Source organism: Cucumis sativus, chromosome 4 (genome assembly GCF_000004075.3).
Source record: "Cucumis sativus cultivar 9930 chromosome 4, Cucumber_9930_V3, whole genome shotgun sequence".
NCBI lineage: Eukaryota > Viridiplantae > Streptophyta > Magnoliopsida > Cucurbitales > Cucurbitaceae > Cucumis > Cucumis sativus.
In genome coordinates, this window is record NC_026658.2 from 18,628,046 (window position 1) to 18,650,191 (window position 22,146).

The 22,146-nt window shown below is 35.5% G+C and overlaps 2 protein-coding genes and 1 long non-coding RNA gene across 5 annotated transcripts; 1 reads left to right on the forward strand and 2 right to left on the reverse strand.

Moving 5' to 3' along the window:
• Positions 1–3,072: 3,072 nt before the first annotated feature.
• On the reverse strand, positions 3,073–8,643 carry LOC101205683 (protein KRI1 homolog). 2 transcript variants are annotated; one of them, XM_011655539.2, is made up of 7 exons: positions 8,488–8,643; positions 4,455–6,342; positions 4,187–4,364; positions 4,021–4,100; positions 3,798–3,940; positions 3,620–3,718; positions 3,073–3,528 (listed from the first exon to the last, which is right to left on the reverse strand). In XM_011655539.2, the coding sequence occupies exon 2, from the start codon at positions 6,335–6,337 to the stop codon at positions 4,466–4,468; it is 1,872 nt and encodes a 623-aa protein (XP_011653841.2). In that variant the 5' UTR covers positions 6,338–6,342; positions 8,488–8,643; the 3' UTR covers positions 3,073–3,528; positions 3,620–3,718; positions 3,798–3,940; positions 4,021–4,100; positions 4,187–4,364; positions 4,455–4,465. The 2 variants fall into 2 exon arrangements, with proteins under 2 accessions (XP_011653841.2, XP_031740215.1); XM_031884355.1 differs by having other exon boundaries at positions 4,187–4,382.
• A 5,836-nt stretch (positions 8,644–14,479) lies between these two features.
• LOC101205911 (pentatricopeptide repeat-containing protein At1g56690, mitochondrial) lies at positions 14,480–18,794 on the reverse strand. Of its 2 annotated transcripts, none has more exons than XM_011655540.2 (2): positions 15,840–18,794; positions 14,480–14,908 (listed from the first exon to the last, which is right to left on the reverse strand). In XM_011655540.2, exon 1 carries the CDS (start codon positions 18,167–18,169, stop codon positions 16,043–16,045), a length of 2,127 nt encoding a protein of 708 aa, XP_011653842.1. In that variant the 5' UTR covers positions 18,170–18,794; the 3' UTR covers positions 14,480–14,908; positions 15,840–16,042. The 2 variants fall into 2 exon arrangements, with proteins under 2 accessions (XP_011653842.1, XP_031740138.1); XM_031884278.1 differs by lacking the exon at positions 14,480–14,908 and adding an exon at positions 15,364–15,731.
• A 4-nt stretch (positions 18,795–18,798) lies between these two features.
• On the forward strand, positions 18,799–21,188 carry LOC116403364. Its single transcript, XR_004216099.1, has 2 exons — positions 18,799–19,059; positions 19,597–21,188. It is a non-coding gene; the product is annotated as an uncharacterized LOC116403364 (long non-coding RNA).
• The last annotated feature ends 958 nt before the right edge of the window (positions 21,189–22,146 follow it).

A 22,146-nucleotide genomic window follows, 5' to 3' on the forward strand; every position in this document is an offset into this window, starting at 1 on the left:
AGAAGAAATGGACGTAATTAATTGATTTATAAGCTTTAGAGATCACTTGTTTGAACCTGAGAAGAGGAGGGGTCAACAGGTGAGGTGACAACAGTAGTAAGGGAACTAGTTTTAGTAATATTCTAGGGCTTCGTAAAATAACTAAGGTTTTGGTGGTCTTGTGGGACAATTTTTTAGAATGACCATGCTTATGACAATACCTACACTCAATTTTAGGACAATAAAAAAAAAATTGTGGCCAGAGAGCTTACAAATTTTACAAAATGTAGTTTCATAATTATTGTGTGGTTGAATGCCGGCTAATGTTATGTTTGATTGTCCAGAAGAGATAATTGCATGTTATGTAATTACAACAAAAATTTGTGAATATGTTATGTTAGGCTCTAAGTTTGCGACTAGAGTTGACGCGTAGGTTAGGTTCATACGATAAAAGGGACACAATCCTACATAAGTGTTGCTAACTTCATTAATTCATCATTTTGAGAACAAGTTTTCTTCTTTCTTGCCCAAATGTAAGCAAAGAGGGAGGTTTTCTAGGTAAGTCAGGGTCGAACACATGAAATTAGCGATCCTATTAGGTTAATCTTGCGCTCCAAACTCATGGGGTATCTATACAGTATAATTTGATATGCACATTAGGATTTATCCTATATATTTACACTAAGTGCGATAGAGTAGCAAGATGGAAATGGTGGTGGAATGAAATGAAATATGTGTTTTGATTTATGTTCTAAAACTTGTAGATTGTAAATATAATTCATTGGCCGTTTTTAATTAAATGTTAATAATTATATGATCAGTTTTGTTTTAATAACCAAAGTCCAATAAACTAACATCCTGAGTTGTTTAATGAGTCTTGAACAGTATGTAGAGACATACAAAGATCAATATAATGTTCGAGATCAACTTAAAGGGTCTATAGTATAGGGATAAAGTTAGGTACCTTATCCTGGTAACAGTATGGATACAACTCCCTTTGTATTTGATACAAACGCAATGATCTAACGTGTTTGTGTATGTGACATACAAGTGAAGGTATCCTATGCAATTAGTTTGCATAAGACCGGATCATGAAATAGTAACCACTAGATGTAACTCTATTAACTAGTTAGGTTTCTATTTCATTAGGATGATTTAAGTAACTTAATCTTAATCCTGAGTGTATTATGAACTCTGGTACGCGAGAGATTGTCCTTTGATTTTTGTACGAATGAGAGTGGCCAGATTGCTGACTTAATATGCTTATCATTTTGGGGACAAGATCGAGTCGGGGGCTAGAAACATAATCACACAAGATGGAATTCACTCATTCCCGACTTTGTGGTAGTAGATGATATACATACACCCTAAACATATATACACATACGCATACGAATACATATACATACATTTTACACATAAATTCAAAAAAAAAAAAAAAAAAAAAACCTGAAGTCGACGGTGGTGGGCGGTAACGGCGGCAACAACGACAACGACAAGGGTAGTGGAATCTTCTTCTCTCTCTCTCCCTCTCGATTTTTCTTTTTCTTTCGTGGGTTTACAATTGTGAATAGGTTCTGTGCAAAAATAGGCTACACTTTCCCCGACGTATTCAAAACCATCGGAGAAAGGGACTTTTCGCGACGTCAACAACAGGCGCGTCGCGAAAAGTTAAAATATTGATTTATTATTGTCACTTTTTGTGACGTCATTCCCCATCACGTTGCAGATTATCTTCACTTTTCGCGACGTCAACTACCCAACGTTGCGAAAAGTGGAACATTGAATTTATTATTTCAACTTTCTGTGATGTGTGTCAAATAAACGTCATGGAAGGTTTAACGTGTCGTTTCAAATTCAACTTTCTGCGATGTTTATCTAACACACGTCGCAAAAAGTTGAAACGTGTCATTTCAAATTCAACATTCCAGAGTGTCTATCTGACACATGTCGCAAAAAGTTGAAATGTGTCGTTTAATATTCAACTTTTTGTGACGTCTCTCTGACATACATCGCGAAAATTTGAAATGTGTCATTTCGTAATTGACTTTCCATGACGTATTGCAGATGGCCATCATGGAAAGTTTGAAAATAAATCAAAGTTATTACTTTCCGCGACGTCGTCCTGCCACACATCACAAAAAGTTTACTTATTAAACTTAATTTTACACTTTTCGCGACGTGTCGTTGTGCACGTCGGCAAAAAGTGATCAACTCCAACGCACCTTTCGTCGACGTCGTTTTTGGCGTCGCGATTGGTCTGATTTCTTGTAGTGTGTTTACCGATCCAAGTGAGATTTGGGCGATTCTTAATGTCCCAATTTTTTAATTGTTCACCGAACTTATTATCATTCTCGGTGTACAATTGATTGTATTAGTAATATCATTAGTAACAATGCGCCATAATCTGCACCAATTAAAAAACTCTTCATTTAATGGGCCCACGTAAGATGAAGGTCCCGTCAAGAATAATATTAATAGGATGAAACATGTGTTCTTTTTTTCATCAAATAGAAGATATTTAAACGCTGCACTTGAAGCGTATGCACACTGCATTATGAACAGATTTGGTTTGAACACATGGTTTGAACACAACGAAACTGTATGAGAGACAATTTTGGCATGATGGACAAAATAGGGTCTCAGCAAGCAAAACATATTTGTGACATTATATCCCCAATTGAGTTGAACATATCTGTGACGATAGATCTTCTTTGCAACACTGACAAACGCAAAACGACGATCTGGGCCACAACGTGTAGAACAGATTTGTGCGAAGGAGGTAGCAACAAATCTTCCTTGAAGCTAGGCAAAACAACTAGTCTATGATACATATTTGTGGGTTATGAATCTGTGGTACTAGTTGAACATGGAACGACTAATCAGAGCTAAGCAAAACGTGGATCTAGGCAAAGCTAGAAACGAAAAATCTACATGACTTTTGACTAAGCTAGGCACTTGCACAGAGCTCAGTGGCTTCAATTTGGTGTCTTCTAACGGGTCAAAGCTTTGACAATTGGTCAAAGTTCGAGTCGAAGCTTTGACAATTGGTTAAAGTCGAAGGCAATGACTAGGTCGAAATATTTGATCTAATACCATGTGAATGCTTGAATATTTTATTAATATTGATATGTATTTGCGTAGGAGAATGATGCAAGAATAAATACAAAAGATATGTAGTCACATAAGTAAAGACTAAAAAATAGGATCTAGATTTGCCTAAACTACACCATTTATTTTAACATATAATAACATTACAAGAAACTGTACTTTGTATACATCATCTAAACTCTAAACCACATATGCACAAGTTATTTTCAAGACCAAGTAATTAAGATTTTGTATAAAGCCAAGGTGCTTGACATCTCCAGCCTACAGCAACCATTTCGTCGGGATTTACAGTCATATTTGGATCTTTCCCTGTAATTTTCTTGATGGGGCTCCTAAATTGCTGCAATACGAGTTGAGCCACCAACAAGAATGACTTCATTTATATCTTTGAACAACAACTGTGCATCCTTTAAAGCCGCTTCCACCAGTGATCACAACCTTAAAAGATAATATCGAGAGTCAAAAATGAATTTAAACTCATGCATGTAGGAGCAAAAGCACAAAATTAACAAATGGGAACACAACCGACCTATCTAGCAAGTCTGAACACAATTATTCAAACTTAACCCTAGTAAGTGTCGTATCAATATGTTTAGGGCCATCGCTGGTCACAGTGATAAATGGTAAACTGAAACAAAAGGTATAATCAGAAACAATAAATAAATTGGTCAATCAATCAAAAGGTGAAGGAAAAGATGTTGTCATACCTAATATTGGTTTGTGTTAGAGATGATAGCTCAATCTTTGCCTTCTCAGCAGTTTAGGTTAGACGTTGCAGCGCCTGTTTGTCTTTCAAAAGGTTTACTCCTTCATCCCTCTTAAAGCTCTCAGCAAGCCAACCGACAATTCTCTGAAAGTAATAAAGCAGAAATGTCATTTTCTGCAAATAAAGAAACACATGGAAGTTATAGGAAAAATGAGTGACTCAACCTTGTCAAAATCATTGCCACCCAAATGTGTATCGCCTGAAGTAGAAAGAACCTCAAATACACCATCTCCAACCTCAAGGACTAACGAGGGAAAAATTAGTCATTAAGAACAATCAAAGCAAATGCAAAAGATACAAGAGATGTAGGGCACATTGTTTTCTGCATACCTGAGACATCGAACATTCCACCGCCAAGATCGAAAATGAGAATGGTCTAGTTGGTTTTCTTGTCAGCCATAAGCAAGGGAAGCAGCAGTTGGTTCATTGATGATGCGAAGAATTTCAAGACAGCAATCCGACCAGTATCTTTCGTCGCCGTCCTTTGAGAGATTGAAATATGCTGGTACTGTTACAACAGATTTTCCTACTCGATCATTCAAGAACTTTTGCTCTGACATGCACAGAAGTGAGCTCATTAATGATTGACATGAATTACCTGGCTGATGATCAGTGTTTTGATTTCTTCTTAGATTTCAAGGATGTCCTGCCGTATGCCAGATTCCTAAAGTGAGATAATTTAAGCTCAGCTTGACGTTGTTTTCTCCTGGCTTTCCGAGATATATTGCCCTTGTCAGCATTATTTACTTTGTCATTCTCATTGTCATCCAAAATGTGCACGTTGGAGCAATTTTTCGCCCTTCTCTTCCCAATATCTTTCTGTTCACTAGATTGTTTGCCTCTAAGGAGCTCCCTAGACCTCATTTTCAGGCGCTGTCTAGTACTATTTGGCATCTTCCATTCTTCTTTATAAGGAGCCAACTTTTTCATAGAAACGAACTGATTCAACTCCTTGTCATCCATTGCCAGGATTTCATCAGTACTCAATCCATAACGATTAGGTTGTATTTTGGCGTACTTAAACCTCGTCTTCAAGTCTCCGACTGTATCCTCGTAATCTAATTTATAATACTCCTCCATCATGGCTTCCTTGGCTTTTTGGTACAGAGATAATTTACGCTTCCTCTTTCTTGAGCCCTTTTCATCCTCATTGCCTTTTTCTTCATCTTCTTCATTATCTTCATTGCTCATATCATTATCAATTTTATGGCTTAAACTCCTTTGCCTAGCTGCAAAGAAGCCATCACCTGACTCAGAGGAGGTCCACCCTTTTGGCAATCCAAGCAACTCATCCTCTTTGTCGAAATCAGGTTTCTCATGCTCACCATTGCCTTCATCATCCATATCACTTCCAAACCCAGCATCAATGTCTTCTTTCTCATAATATTCTTCACTAAAAGCCACTTTCATCATCCTGTCATACTCTTCAGGATCAAAATCTTCATCTAAATCTTTAATATCCAATAAGCAATTCTCGTCCTCCCCAAGTCCTGCTGTTTCTCTAATCTTCCTAAGCTTCTGCTTTACCTCCTCCTTCTTCAAATTTTTTAAATGCTTCAACTCCTCCTCTCTCTCTAATCTTGCAATCTCCATCCTCTCTTCCTTATTCTTTCTCTGCTCCTTCCTCGAATTCTTCTTTTTCCTAACTGACCCCTCAATGGTCCTACTATGCCCCAAAATAGTATCTTCTGCATTTTCTTGGAACCGGTATTCATATTCCTCTTGTTTTTCAATCTCTTCCTCGTCCTCGGATAGCATGTTCAACTCCTCTTCCTCAACCTTTGCATCTTCACCAATCCACAGTTTATTCTTAAAATACTGTTTCAAGAACTTTGAATTTTCATCCAATTGGTCATCCCCATCTCCAAAATACTCGTCCAACTTCCTCTCAAATTCTTCATTTTTTTCCTCTTCCACTGTACCTCTCTCCTTCACTTTTAACAATTCCTCCTCATCATTTTCATCTTGCAATTCGGCTGCCTCCAAAAATGCCTTGCGTATTTCCTCTTGCTCCGTATCGTAAATCTTCACATTTTTAGTATTCTCATCATTGAATTCAGGACCCTCTTCAATCAAATGCTTCGCTACCACATCTTTCAAATACATACTACTTTTCTTCTTTTCTGTTAAACTACCTTTGACGCCATCATTATCCTTGCCATGGCTGTCATCATCTGAATCAAAAAGCTTGGCCTCTTTCTGTTTGAGTGTCGGATCCTTCTTCTTTACCTTGATTAATGCATTGAAGAACTTCAAGTCCTTCCTAAAGTTTTGGCTATCTTCTTCCTCTGAAGAAGATGAATCAGATTCCGAGCTTTCTGATTCAGAGTCTTCAATTAGACCCTTCTTCTTTAGCTCCTCTAAGCGCTGAAGATCCTCTCGCTTCTTGTTATGCTCAAACCTTTTAGCATAATCCTGATTAATTTCTATCTTTGAGTTGTCATTGTCAGAATCACTTCCATCAAATAATCGTAGACCCATTGTTTCTGCAACAAGAAAATGCTTCAAATTAGGATTTTCACGAATACCATAAATATTGAGCACTACATGTATAAATTGGTAAGACCCTCAATCTTTCAATGTAGTGCAAATTTTATCCATAAGAAGCAACAAAATTGTATTCTAAAATTTATAAAGATTGTTAACTAATCAAATCAATTATTTAAATTACAAATAAAAACTAGACGTACCAAAGCAAACATGACCCCTATAGAGTAAATGGAAAAGGAAGTACAACAATGATTGTACATCAAAAAAAAATGAAAGGCAAAAACAATAGCTTTCACAGTACATAAAAACGCAGAAAAAAAGTTTAAGGAGGGATGAAACAGAAATTGTAAGGGAGAGAGAGAATGAACATGAGCGACAAAAGAAAATTTGAAAATTACCAAACCAAAATTTAATCGAAATTATTCAAATGCAAGCATAGCCAATTCCATACATTCGTTTAAATTCAGCATATATTCTAATTGTCTAGTTACACATGTGCAACATCCATAAAAGCAATTCTTCTTATACAACAAAATGTAGTATTATAACTTTGTAGATACTGAAGGGAGGATCTCATATGTTCCCTTAATTCTAATTGAAGTTCATTGTCTAATCAATATAGTCGTTTCTTTAGATAAAATCCTACCCATAGGTAAAATCCTACCCAAGCTTAGAAAGCAAATTGAAGAAGTGAGACAGAGTTTGACCATACTTTACTACTAGAGCAAATACAAAAAATAGCAGACAATTAAACAAAAAGAAGGCTCTACCAACAATACTAGATGGGAATATAACAAAATGGAATACACGAATTCTTCAAAGTCGCATAATGACTCATATGTATAGCAAATGGACATACTCATAAGCATAGGGTCACCTATCAACATGCTAGTTGTTACAATGCCATTATGTTTATATATCCAAAACACATATAATTCAAGAACATAATACTTTAAATCAAAAGAAATAGATATAGTACATATGCACACAGCCAGCGTTTCAAAGCAACATTCAAACTCAATCCAAAACACCAAAAGTCAAGACTAAACTACAAATAGAGTACCCAAAAAAGTTATAAATATTATAGACTAGGGGCGTAATTGGGCTGGGCCGGGTTGGGTCTTTTTTTTTTACTAAGAAATACACAGGCCACACCAATCTTTTTAACAATAAAGTAGGGAAATTTTTTAAGTAAAGCAATTTTTTTAAACAAAATCAGTTCCAAATCTATCAATTTGGAATCTTTTTAACTAAGAAATACACAGGTCATCTCCTACCGTTGGTGACAAAAATAAAGGTGATCACAAAAAGATTTAAATATTTATACTCTTTCTATATAAGATTTTCTACAATTACAACGGTATTTCAAAAATTTCTATATAACACAGTTTCAACAATTAATTTCATGAAGTTCTATATTTCAACGGTTTCTAAACCCTCTGTATACAAATGCATTTGTTAGATGCTTGGTTCTTAGATGCTTCGAAAACTTATGTTTCACTATTCTTGATGATACAACCGTCAAACAAATTCATTTTTCCTAGAACCGAGTATCTAAGGACGCAATAAACATTCAAAAATCAAAGAGAAAATCAAAACCATACCTATTAATCATTCTTTGAAATTCAAACCAAACAGAAAAGCAGCCCATTCACCTACTTAAGCATCTCAAATTAAACATTGACTTCAGCGAAACCAAATTTAACATTAAGCAACACAATTAATTGGGATTCAAATTGGAATTTAACTCAACAAGCATGTTAATTGAATAAATTTCACAAAGAAGAGGATGTTTGCACAAGAATCATGGAATTCAAAAGTAAAAATCCTAAACATATTTAAATCAAACACTGAAAGAAGAAAACTTCAGGCGTAGAAGTATCATCTGAAATTTTATCTGAAATAAAACTTGATGAAGAGTAATTTTATCTGAAATAAAACTTGATGAAGAGTATCTTTAACTCCACGCCTCACTACTACTCATTGGCTTTCTCTTAAAATTTCATTCCCCACTTCGATTAGATCACTCAGACAAAGACCCTTCTTCAGTTGTTTGAATTTGAACTAATAAAGAATGTGACATTACATTACTGAATCGTGAAATGCAGTATAATATATTAAACTAAATCGCGTGAAAATACCTCAAAAGCTTCAACAGACACCGGAGGCTACCGTAAAAACGAAACCCACACCGGACAAACGAAGGAGAATGAAGATGAAGGAAGGAGAGAGACCTACGAAGCACGAAGTACGAACGACGGCTTCAAACAAAAACGAAGGTATACCGGTTTCTTTAAATTTAACCTAATCGGGGTGAACCGTCAACCGAACCGACGGGTTCAGTTTGGTTTGGTTCGGTTCAATATTATTATTCTTGTAAACCAAACCAACCCAAGCCGAATCGAGTTTATCAGTTTTTGTAGTACCCAAAAATTAAGATAATTTTAATTATCTTAAATTTATTTAATTATGTTGAATTTTGGATGTTGGATGAGAATGGTATAAATTTGTTGAAATTAAAATTAATTAAGTATTTATTAGAATAATATATAATTAATTACTGAGATTGAAATTTTTGGTATTGTTATATTGGATGGTTAAAGATGGAATGATTTTGATGAAATTTAAGGTTATTGGTGACTTATGTGTGTTTTAAGTAGGTTATGGAAGATTTATGATAATTATATATATTGAAAAAGAAATATATAATTATTAAGTGTTGTTTTAGAAATATTAAAAAAAAAAAAAAAGTTGATTTGATGAACAATTAATGGAGAAAAGAGAAAAGACTTAGGTTAATTGGAAAAGGGAAAGGAATAATGCTAATAACAATAAATGTTCCCTGCCCGAGCCGATTGCTTCTCCCAGCCGAACCATAATCCCCTTCCCAAGCCAAGTTGCATTGTTTTTGGGTTACTCTCAAATATCAAGTTCATTACTTTGGAAGTAATTTAGTTTTGGATTTAAGTTGCATTTTATTTAATTTAGATTTATTTGTTTGAAGGTCATTGACATTTTGGAAAAAAAATGGTGTTGTTATGAAGTTGTTCCCATTCAAGGTTGTCTTTGCTTCAACCTTAGCCTTTGGGTAAGTTTGGATGCTTAAGTAAATATTTGATTGATGGGTTGACAAAAGTATTTATTTTAATTTTGTGTATGATTAAGACTCAATTAATTGGGAATTGACCGTTAGGAAATGACTATATTATTTTAGCTAGCCTCCAGGTAAGAGACTCTTCTATGTAAATTTCGACATTAAAGCTTGTATGTAAATTTCGTATTTGAGATGACCGTTATAAATGGCTACATAAGTGACCGTTATGTATGGCGGAGAGATGTATGACTGAGATATGTTATGACCAACATACATTATGAATGAGATATGCTATGAATGAGATATGCTATGATTGAGATATTTTTTACTGAGTTATGATTTTATGATATGCTATATATGTATAGACTATAGTGTTTTGTTAGCTTTGTCTGTTAGAGTTGTACCATATGGGTGTTCCTCGAGATCACCACATATTTATGCTTGTGTGGCTAGGTTTTATGAGTGATTCGATGGGATCACTTACAGCTTGACTCTCCTTTAGGGTGATTCCTTCGGGTTCACTGAGGGTCTAGATGTGTCCCTACGGGATCACTGGATAATGTGCATTCGGGAGCACATTAGTTATGCGGTACCTTCTTACAGGACTCTAACGAGAAGTTAACAGACACGTAGCGAACTAACAGTAAGTCCCTTACTAAGTATAAATTTATACCCTCTTTTCTATGTTTAATTTTTCAGGCAATGGTAGAGGTAAAGACAAGCTGGCGAATGACAAGAAGTGACTGTGGTTCGCCATAGGAGACAGTTTATGTTTTCTTTCGCATTTATGTTTTCAATATTTAGTTTTTCAGGAATTTATTTCATAACTCATGTTTACTTTTAGATATTTCTTTTTAAATAGGGCTCGAACTAATATTTTATTTATTATTTTCTTTACATACTTTATTTATATTTTATGATTAAATATTTGAAACGTTTTTTTTAAACTTAGTGTTTTCTTTGATTTAAATAAAAAAAATATGTATTTGTTTTAATGGTAATGACCTCAGCTTAGTATAAAATGTTGAATCGTTATAGGTTCAGCTCGTCGATTCGTAAGGATATAAATTCTACCACTTGAAATTAAAAAAAAAAAAACCCCACATAGAAATAGAATCATTCAAGTGAGTCATTCATGTGGCAAAAGAGAGACTCCAGATGTCATTGGAGTTATATCTTTGCATGCTTGTCTTGCTAAAATGTGGTTCGAATATCACATTTCATTTGAGGTTAGCTTTAGATGGATTCAATCTATTCGGTCATATGAGTACCTCGTACAGTATGTGGCATCTGGTGTTAATTCCGTATAATTTGCCACCATGGAAATGCATGAAAGTGTCAAAATTCTTTATGTCATTGCTCATTCTCGGTCCTAAATCCCCTGACAAAGAAATTGATGTGACCTACAACCATTACTTGAGGAACTAAAAAATCTATGGACGTCTGGTGTGTGTACGCATGATTGTCTGACGGATCAATATTTTCAGTTGTATGCAGCATTGTTGTGGACAATTAATGACTTTCTGACATATGGTGATCTATCCGGTTGGAATACAAACGGATATCAGGCATGTTCCATTTGCATGGGGGATAGATCATCGTTCAAAATATGCAAAAAGATAGCATTCATGGGGCATCGACGATATCTTCCAGACAACCATGTTTGGCGTAGAAGTAGACTCCATGATGGAAATGTAGAGCATAAACCACCTCCAGTTGTAATGAATGACCAAGAAATATTGGAACAACTAGATCTTGGAGTTTCTAGTAATGAGTAAGCATCATTCGTTAAAAGATAGAAAAGAAAAAGAGTTCTTAATTGGACTAAGAAAAGTATTTTTTTTTCGATCTTCCTTATTAGTCATGATTACTTATTGGTCAAAACTACTTATTCGTCACAAACTTGATGTAATGCACATTGAAAAGAATGTTTGTGACAACTTGGTCGGTACATTGTTGAATATTGAAGGAAAAACAAAAGATACCACGAATGCCCGATTAGATTTACAAGATTTGAAGATAAGAAAGAATAATTTACATTTGGTAGAAGTGGGTAACCGATTGGTGAAACCAAATGCGAGCTATACCTTGACTAGTAGCGAGCGGATTGAGTTCTTGAAAGTAGTTAAGTTTCCTGACGGATTCGTTTCTAATATTTCACGATGCGTGAATGCAAACGAGGGGAAAATATCAGGTCTCAAAAGGCACAACTGTCATGTACTGCTACGCCGACTTCTTCCAATCGGTGTTAGAGAATTTTTACCAAAAAATGTGTACACTGAAATTACTGAACTGTGTAGTTTTTTTCGTGATTTGTGCGTTAGGACAATAAGAATAAGTGATTTGAATAGATTGCAGTCATATATTATAACTATATTGTGCAAATTGGAAAGAATATTTCCACCTGCTTTTTTCAGCGTCATGGTATACCTTGCAGTTCACTTGCCATATGAGACGAAGGTTACTGGTCCGGTTTCTTACAATTGGATGTATCCTATTGAAAGAAGTCTCCACACACTAAAATAATACGTTCGTAACAAAGCACGTTCTAAGAGGTCTATTGCAGAAGAATATCTTAAGAACGAATTAAGTACTTTTTGTTCACGATATCTAAAGGGGATTGAGACACAATTCACTAGAGATGATTGAAATGGCGATAGCATTGAAAAGGATGAAGTCATTGGTGAGTTCGAAGTATTCATTCAGAAGGTACGACCATCGAGAGCATCACATTTATGAAGTATATCACAAGAAGAGAAACGACTCTTTCATTGGTACATCCTCAACAACGTGGATGAAATAGCTGAGTACTGAAAGTACGCATTTTCTATATCTTGATCAATTCACATATTCATTTGACAATATATATATTTTAGGGTTTTATACCTTGTCGACACGCAAACTCACAATTGGGTACTTTAGGAAACACCTGCTTTTGATACGTCATCAGGGTGAAAGCTTTTATGGACTGTTCAAAAGACACCAACGAGAATTTGTTGATTGGTTCAAAGCTCAGGTATTTCGAGTAAATGACTTTGAGCATTTCTACTTGATACATATTTTATACATTTAAGTACTTTTATGGTACACCAATTTCAGGTTATGACAGAAATGCGTGACAATTCAAACATTCCTCAAGATTTATTTTCACTCCCAATATAATGGGACTATCACTTGATGTCCACTCTTACAGTGAATGCATTATAGGTCGTTGGAGTATGATTCTCGACGCACAACACAAAATAGTGAAGTCATGGTAATCTGGGTATTTTCACTCCCAATATTTTTTACGGTGTTTTGGACGAACTGTTGCACATTCAATATCCATTTGAAAAGCATGCTTGGCTATTTAAGGGTCGATGGTTTGACACAGAGAAAACAAAAATCATAGAACGCACGAGGAACTAGGCTACAAATCAATAAGCACGTCTTGTTTTTTGTTCGTTGAGGAACCCGTGATTCTCGCAACCCAGGCATATCAGGTGTTCTACATTGAGGATCCTAAAAATGGTATTAATTGGAAAATTGTTCAAGTGGTGCAAAATAAACATGTATGGAACGTGCCAAAAGTGAAAGATATTGAGAATGATCAACTTAATGTACTGGAAGTCGTCGTTAAACATCGTGTAGACGAACACGTCATTGAGGATGACACTCTATGTAAGACTGAAGTTGATCCTACAATAGTGGAAAGACCAAGTGTTCGTCATGTCATGAAAAATTTCATAAACGATGAAGATGATGAACAATCATCACATCAAAGCGGGTTAAGCGATGATGAATAACAATGTTTTTTTGACGTATACACACTTTTAGTCATTTTTCTATACATTAATTACGTTGTGACGATAATCACGTTTGTTTAATGTTTATTGATTTTTATGTCTGCAGAAATAATGCAATCTAACTTTCCGAGTAATATGCATGAGGAAGACTATTTCCTTTATCTAGACGCGTTGGATAACGCATGCGGTTCGTCGTCAGTAGACGACACTTCAGGTTCGTAATAACTAGCATACTTAACACAATTTCTCTCAACGAATCATGTTGTTAAGTTATGCTTATTGTATCTAATAAACAATCGTTTTCAGTAAATCCCTCTCATCCGACACCCACTCCCACTGTGAGGAGAGTACGACGATATTCTCGAAACATAGATGTCGAGCGGTACGTACAGCAGAATGAGAGCATTCCCATTTCCATCCTCCCTAAAGGGGATAGACCTGTCTTAGCACAAGCCCCTCGTTTCAGTTGCATGATCAGTGTGTTGACACAAGACAAGTTTCCTATTCAACCTCTGAAGTGGGCAGATGTACCACTAGAGTGCATCGAGGTCGTCAAGGAGGCCTAACGGTAAGTCTGTAAATTTATAAACTATAAAAGCTATACTGACTTGAAATCCATTTCTTTTGTAGGAATTTTCCGTGTTCGATCTAAACAATCCATCACTTAATCGATTTATTGAACATCAAATGCTCACCATGTGGAAGAAATTCAAGTAAGTAACCATCGTCATTTAAAGAAATTTAGCGACCCTGAACAAGCACGGGCAAACCCATCCCCGAGATTGGTCAATCGGGTGAAATGTTTCTGTGACCACTACATCACTCGACAATTTCATGTAATTTATATATTTTTATATTGAAATCAATTAACATTTATTTATTTGAAAGTATAATGTTTTGATCATCGTCATTTTTGGAATGTAGAAGCAATCAAATATGTGCAGTGCTGTTAGGGCGCAACAACCTTACAACCACAGGAGCGGCACAAAGTCGTTTCTTCAGAGACAAACAGAGCACACTAAACTACATGGTCGTCCAATGGATCGTGTTGAGTTATTTAGAGAAACGTGTGTCAGTACTAGTGGCGAGTTCATTTCACCAACCTAGTAGGTCGCCGCAAGGTCAAAACTTTTTCACTACTTCCACCTTTGTGCTGAGAAATGATATTCATCGAGATACACTAGGTCTTGATTATTAGATAACATGAATTCAATTAATGAAAAGAATACTTCAACCTTAACATATCTCTCTTTCTGCTCATCAATCATGGATCGAATCCTAATTTCTTTTATACTGAATGTTTGTATATGGAGTATGGTCCTTGATATCACATTAGATAACATGAATTTTTAACTCAAAACAAATTGACAATGAAAAGAGTAATTCATTTATGTTATACAAGTATTATAAGGCCCTTCGATTGTTTTCAATATGACATCTTCAGCAAGGCTCATGCACCCTTCTTTATCTAGTTTTGTTTATCTTAGCAATCACCTTTTTCAGGTCAATTTTGTAACAAACTAGTCCCTTTTCATGCTTGTTATGAAGTCACCCCATGGTCTTTTGGATAATACTACAGTATCTCTTGTGGCCATACAAGTTGACCTTATAAACCTCTCATGGTCCCATTGCAAACAAGGGATTCTCCAAAAAATGTAAGCAACCTTGATCCCTCTTCCTGACCTAAAAGCATGAAATTCGAAACCAACAAATAATTAAGCACACCCAAGAGATAATTAATACATACATAAGATGCGAAGAATGTAAAGATAAATTAGTTATGCTTGTATTGATTTTATAAGTGTATATTACTTTTTTTTTTTTTTTTAACTTTCAAACACCTTTCTAAACACTTATGAGTTATGAAGTTGTAGTATGAATATTTTGAAATATTCTTTCCAGAGAGAACTCAAAGCAATTACGGCATAAATTGTGCTAACATGAACAATTTGGGTGTCCAAGAGGAAGGATCTCTATAGCATATGTTTCAGTTTTTCTACCACATGGTTGATACAATTTCTTCCCCCATGCAATGGATCCAATTTCTGCTTTAACTATTGACCCATCTACTGAAATGGACTCGAAAAACCAGAACCCAAGAAGCACGGCTAAAAGAAGCGATCGAGTTGGAGTTCATATTTGCACAGAAAAAAAAAGTATCTATTGGGGGATTTCATTCAGATGGGCAAACACCATTTAAGTACAGAATGTCTCATAAAGAAGACACTTGAATTCCTGGATTATATGGAAAGAATGTGGAGAAGAATATAAAAGAATAATTCTTTACAACTAAGAGCCTCATAACTATGGGAGGTTTTAAGTAAGCCATGTTGATATGTATTGAAAGGGATTTCGTCTTGCTAATTAGTGGCGCCCTTAGGTTAAACTTTCTCTGTAAAGTCAAGTTCTTAAATTAGTTTAAAACAAGCAAGCCTTGTGACTAGGCTACTGCCTACTAGTCATAACAAATTTTCAACATTCCACAGTAGAGCTGATCGTCAAAATGCTGCACCGATAAAATATCCAATATCAACTTAGGTTGGTCTACTTCAGGCTTTATCAAACAAACATTTTTTATGCACAAAGAAGTAGATTGAAATTGAAATTTACTCACTTGGCTGATGGATCAGACAACTAGTAGTTCCAAAATGTTTGTAGATTTCCCTTTTTGCTCCAGCGTGATAGATTGCAGTTGCAAAATCAACTACATATATAGGGCCATAGGGGTGAATGCGATTAGCTATCACTCATTTGCCACAAGTGGGCAAATGTCGATATGCATTAATTCTAGCTCAATAGAATGAAACATATTGGAGATCACCAATAATCCCGACAAGAGCATGAGCCATCCTTAAAATGATGGAACCGATTAGCATCTCTCAAGATGATCTCTCTTCCTGTAACCTTCGCAATTAGTTTAATTGCAGCGTGGCAATCCCCACAGACACGGAGATTCTTCATTACACGAATCGGCATACCTATTGGTATTTTGAGAAGTCCGTATGCCACAGCCAGTTTCTCACTATGGTACTCCAAGCTTTGCACTTTCTCTTCTTCATCTACGTCATGTAGCACAAAACTTTGATCTGGGTAATATCCTGCCTCTCTTAGCAATCCAGACAACCACTCTAATATTCTATTGATCTCAGAATGCTCAGGGTGTCCCGAGCTATCACCTCCCGTGAACTTATGAACTTTCTTCTCGACAACAATCCAGCTACAGCCTGGGTACTTGCTCACACGCCTATCTCTCATATTTCTCCTCAACTCAGCAACATCATCCCATCTACCTTGAGATGCATAGATATTTGACAACAAAATGAAAGGCCCTGCATTTTTAGGCTCAAGCACTAGAAGCTTTTTGGCTGCAACTTCAGCCAAATCCAATTTCATGTGGGTTCTGCAAGCACCTAATAAAGCACCCCAAATAATAGCATCGGCTTCCATTGGCATTTTTTCTATTAGATCCATTGCCTCATTTAGTTTACCAGCTCGACCAAGCAAATCAACCATGCAGGCATAATGTTCAATTTTTTGTTCCACTTGATACTTCGTTTCCATGGAATTGAAAATTTCTAAGCCTTTTTTCACATTGCCAGTGTAACTACATGCCGAAAGAACTCCAACAAATGTGACATCATCTGGCATGATACCTGAAAAATGCATATCGTGGAAAACTCGTAATGCTTCCACCCCTAGACCATGTTGGGCATATCCTGTGATAATCGAGTTCCACATGACAACATCCTTAACTGCAAACCTATCAAATACTTGTTTTGCTTTCGCCAGATTGCCACACTTTATGTACATTGAGAGAAGAACGGAGGCAACATAGACATCAAGGTCAAATTGGGATCTCACAAGCTGGGCATGTATCTCTCTACCATGATCAAGATTAGCCAAGCCAGCACAAACGGAAAGAACGCTGATCAAAGAAGGAAAATTTGGCCTTATTCCTTCTCTTTGCATCATACGAAACAACTCAAGTGCATCTAACTCAAGGCCTTTCCGTTCATACACTTTAATCATAGCACTCCATGTTCCTTCATCCTTTTCTCTCATTTGATCAAACACTTGTCTTGCTTTTGGGACCTCCCCATTCTGGCCAAAACAAAGAATCATTGCATTACAAGCAACAACCGACTTAATTGGCATTGCATTAAAAAGTTCTGAAGCCTCATCAAGCCGCCCACAATTGGTGTAGCCTTTCAGCATAGCAGTCCATGAAACCTCATTTTTCTCTGGCATGACTTCAAACAGCTTTCTAGCAATATCCACTTGTTGGTTCTGCACATATCCTGTTATCATCGTAGTCCATGACACGACATTCCGACGAGGCATCTCATCGAAAAGCATACGAGCTTCCACTAAACGGCCTACTTGGCAATACCCTCCAATCATATTAGTTCGTGTCACCACATCCTTCTCAGGCATCATATCGAAAAGCCTACAAGCCTCATCAATCCGTCCTTCTTGAAGAAGGCCACCCAACATCACCGTCCAAGATACTACATTCTTTTCAGGCATTTGCCAAAAAAGTGTCTCTGCCTCAGAAATCATACCTTCCTTCACGTACCCTCTGACCATTGCAGTCCAGGAAACAACATTCCTCTCAGGCATTCTATCAAACACTTCCCTAGCTTCATTGATCATCCCATTGTTAATATACCCAGAAACTAAACCATTCCAAGATATAGTATTCCTCTCAGACATTTTATCAAACATGTTCTGGGCTTCCTGAGGCCGTTTGTTCTGAAAGTACCCAGCAACAATTGAGTTCCATGAAATGATGTTTTTGTCACGCATTTCATCGAACACAACCCGAGCCTTTTCGATTTGACCCAATCGAGAATACCGGGTAATAAGAGAATTACGTGAAATTATAAAATTAGAACAGTAGAAACGATTTAGCACCAACCGGAAGAACATTAATCCAGAGAACATTGAATACCCAGGTTGAGAAAAACACTACAAGTTCCAAAATTTTGAATAACAAGCTATAGAAGCAAACAGTTAAAAGAATACTAAATGAAGAGGCAGAGTGATGAAAGAACAGAACTTTACTTTTCTTCCACTTGCCTAAATGGAGAAAAGAGATTCAAAACGAAATAGTAAAATAATCCGCCAAGTCAGTGACATCTCTTAACAAATTATTTTCGTAAATGAATTGCCTCTTTCACCACGTAAACATTTTCCACACAAGTTTCATACCAAAATATAAACCAACTATTTCCTAGGATCATTCTACACAGTTAATTTTATTTGTGTGTACTCTTTACCACACTCTTTACCACACTCTTCTGTCAAGTTATAGTCATACCAAAAAAATTCTAAGGCATTAGTAAGTAAAATAAATTTTCTTAAATATAATCGGTCTTACCATGCCTCACACACCAAGTAGAGATATTAAAAAAAAAACCAGTAATCCGACTTATCCAACCCAAACCATAAGGGTTGAGTTGGGTTAGATTTTTATGTTGAGTTGGGTTGGATTAAAAAAATAGAAAAATAAGTTTTTGTGTCAGATTGTCAGGTTGAAGGGATCGAGTTGACCCAACCTGACCCGGTTGTACATAATATAATAATAATAATAATAAAATCTAAACTAAAGAGAAGCCCAAACCACCAAACATCTTCCTCTTCATTTCGCTTCACTTCACATATCTCTCCTTCAACCTCTTCTTCATTCGCACGCAACCGTCTCCTTCAACAAGATCTCTATCATTCGCCCCCTCGCTCTGCCTCATAGCCTCTCCGACGTTCGCCTCCCTCTCAATCTTCACCTCCACCTCACAGTCTCTCCATCGTTCGCTCCTCTCTTGAACATATCTAAGGTTTGATCTTGAATATTCTTCCTTAGTTTTCATTGAAGTATTTTTTTTTGTTTAGTTTTAATGAGGTATTAATTACACCACAAGATGGATTTGAGGGTTTGTTTAGAAGAAATTGAAAAAATGTTTGAGGTGGTTGAGGTGGACCGAAAAAAAATGTTTCAACAATTTTTCAAAAGTGTGCTAGTTTTACTAGACAAAACCTATTAAAACGATGTTTCTCACAATTTTCCATTCAACAAATTTTATTATTGCTGAGTTTAATCCAACAATAATCGACATGATGTCTATCGAACAATAATCGACATGATGTCTATCGATCAAATTTTGATTTTACATTCCTAGAACTGTTGTAATAAGAACTAAATAACGAAAAAATTTACTCGGTTGATATATTCACAAGTAACTTCAACAAAAAAAATTATGGAATAACTTTATTATTTTTGTGAGTATAAATGATAGCGTATAAAACACGATATCTTATAGTACTTAACTCAAGGTCATTCTTTCATTTTACATGTCTATTCCTTGATTTTTTAGGTATCGAGCATAATTCAGGTTATTCCATCCCATAATGTCAATTTCGGGACAAAGCGAGCTTAATTGAATGGGTAGAGTGTCAATGGGAGTGAGGAAATTTAATTGGAGCAAAGAAGGAAGGGTGCTACAAGACAGAGTGAACGATTTTCGTGCACAACCTTCAACACTGTGAAGTTATCCTTGTTAACTTTGTGGAGAATATATCCAAGTAAGACACATAATTCCAAATCTAGCTATTTAAAAAAAATTGCAAATATGGCGTTGAAAACTAAAAAAATGATATTTTATCTCGGAGTCTTTTAAAAAATACAACAAAGAGGTAAAATATTTACAAAGTATAGAACAATTTTGAAAGTGAAAAAAATCCACATGCCCACAATAAAAAATTCCAAAAATGCCACATTAATTGACATCCAATGTGCGTGATATATTAGGGAAATGATCATTTAGATTTGACTATTCTTTCTGAGATCCTTTAGATTTGGGTAGACAAATCTCAACGATTTTTTTTCAAGATTTTTTTTGTACACAATCGTTTATATTTGAAAAACGATCGTTTAGATTTGATCATTTAAATTTGGGTAGCCAAATTGCAACGATTTTTTTTCAAGAGTTTTTTAGTACACGATCATTTATATTTGAAAAATGATCATTTAGATTTGGTACACAATGTTTATATTCGTAACATGACCCACTACAAGAACGAGAGTTTCCCAACATCGTGACGGACGTCGGGAAACAAAACGTCAAGAAACAAAACTAATATTGACGCAGATAATGTGGCGTTGGTTTAATCTCGCAAGCCTGATGTCGTAATCCCAAACGTCAGACATCGTCCGTCATTTTCATTTTTTTTAATTTATCATTAAGCTTTCCCCACGCACTCAAAAATAACGTCAGGGAACCTTAAAATGTAAATTTTATTTCTAAACTTTTCCCCGACGTCAAGGACAAACACATCAGAAAAAAGTGAATATATTATTTAATTGTTGAGCATCCCCTAACGTCAACGTTCCTGGCGTCGGGAAAAGAATTATTATTATTTCATTTTTTAATTTTCCCCGACGCCATGCGAACATATGTAAAAAATGTGTAAATATTTTCTCGACGTTTCACTTTATGGCATCGGAAATAGGGAGATCTCCCGACGTCTTCGAAGTGCGTCAGAAGATCTCCTACATATTTGAGTTGTGCGTTCATAGAAAACAGAACTTAAATCGAAAGGAAAAGAGGAAGATCAGGCCTAAAGAGAGAGATCGTCGTGCCAAAGTCGTATGCCATCCTATTTGACTGCCGCTCGCCACCTATCCTGTCGTACCACCCCTGTCCAATGTTGTTGCCTACCCTATCTCTTTGTTCTTTGAACTTCAAAAAAGTAATTTTAAAAAAAAAAAAATCCCTAAAACTCTTTGATAATTTAGATTTATTTTGTGGTTGAATTAGATTTATATTTGATTTTGTAGGAGTGGATTAATGGATTATATTGTAATGAATTAGTGTGTACAATTTGTGGAATGTTGTGATTGTTGTTGTATTTGTGGAATAAATTCTTTGAACAGTAAAACAATAAAACATAATACGAAGAGAAAGAACATAGAGCTCTCATTTTTACAGTTGCTCTTGTTCTTCTTCTTTGAATCCATGGAAACTTTAACTAAAATAGAAGTAAGGTTTTACCATGTTGTTCTTGTTGTTACTGTTGGAATCCATGGATGAAGAGCTCTCGATTCTTCGAATATTGTTTGAGTGTTTACTGTAAAGAATGCAAGTTGAGGAACGTTTTGTGCATTAAAAGATTTTAAACTAATTTTAGTATTTAGATTTTTATTTAGTGGTTGGTTTTAGTATTGTAAGGATTTTGGATTTTTGATTTAAGATTGAAGTCAAAATTCAAGATTGAAGAATGCATAATGTTGGGAGGGACGTTATTCTTTGTTATTCAAAATTACATAAAACTATGTTGAAACTTTGTATTTATATTGTATGTATAGATTGTAGATCGTATGCACGTTTGATATTAAATTTGTGATATATTTCATACTTATAATATGTTATTGAAGCTGCAAATAAAGAAAATGAAGAGTATGAGAAGACTATAGAAGAGCTTAGATGCAATAATTTTCTTTGACTGCGTTTGAGAACCTTGAATCCAAGAATTAAAAAAGAGAAGAATGTGCAATGAGAGAAGTTTAACATTATTACGAGTTGTGTCAAAAGAAAAATGAGGTTGCTTCAAATAGAAACGACCCTTGCCCTGGTGGTTTCAGAAAACTGATTGAACAAGTGGAGCAGAAAATGATGAGACCGAGAACTGAACAGGTAAGCTATGGAAAGTTCCTTAGTTGCTTTGATGGCATCTATCTAAGCTTTTATATAGTGATCGTTTAGATTTTATCGTTTAGATTTGATAGTTGCCAAAACGAGCTTTTAACTCACAATAACAAACATAATCTTCCATCCTAGAGGCGTGAGGTTTGAATTTCTCAACATCTAATTGTTGTACTAAAAAATAATAATAAGAAAAGAATGAACAGATATTAGGAAAAAAAA

Coding starts and splice junctions, on each gene's coding strand:
- LOC101205683 (XM_011655539.2), bottom strand. CDS start 6,337: ATGGGTCTACGATTATTTGATGGAAGTGATTCTGACAATGACAACTCA.
- LOC101205911 (XM_011655540.2), bottom strand. CDS start 18,169: ATGTTCTCTGGATTAATGTTCTTCCGGTTGGTGCTAAATCGTTTCTAC.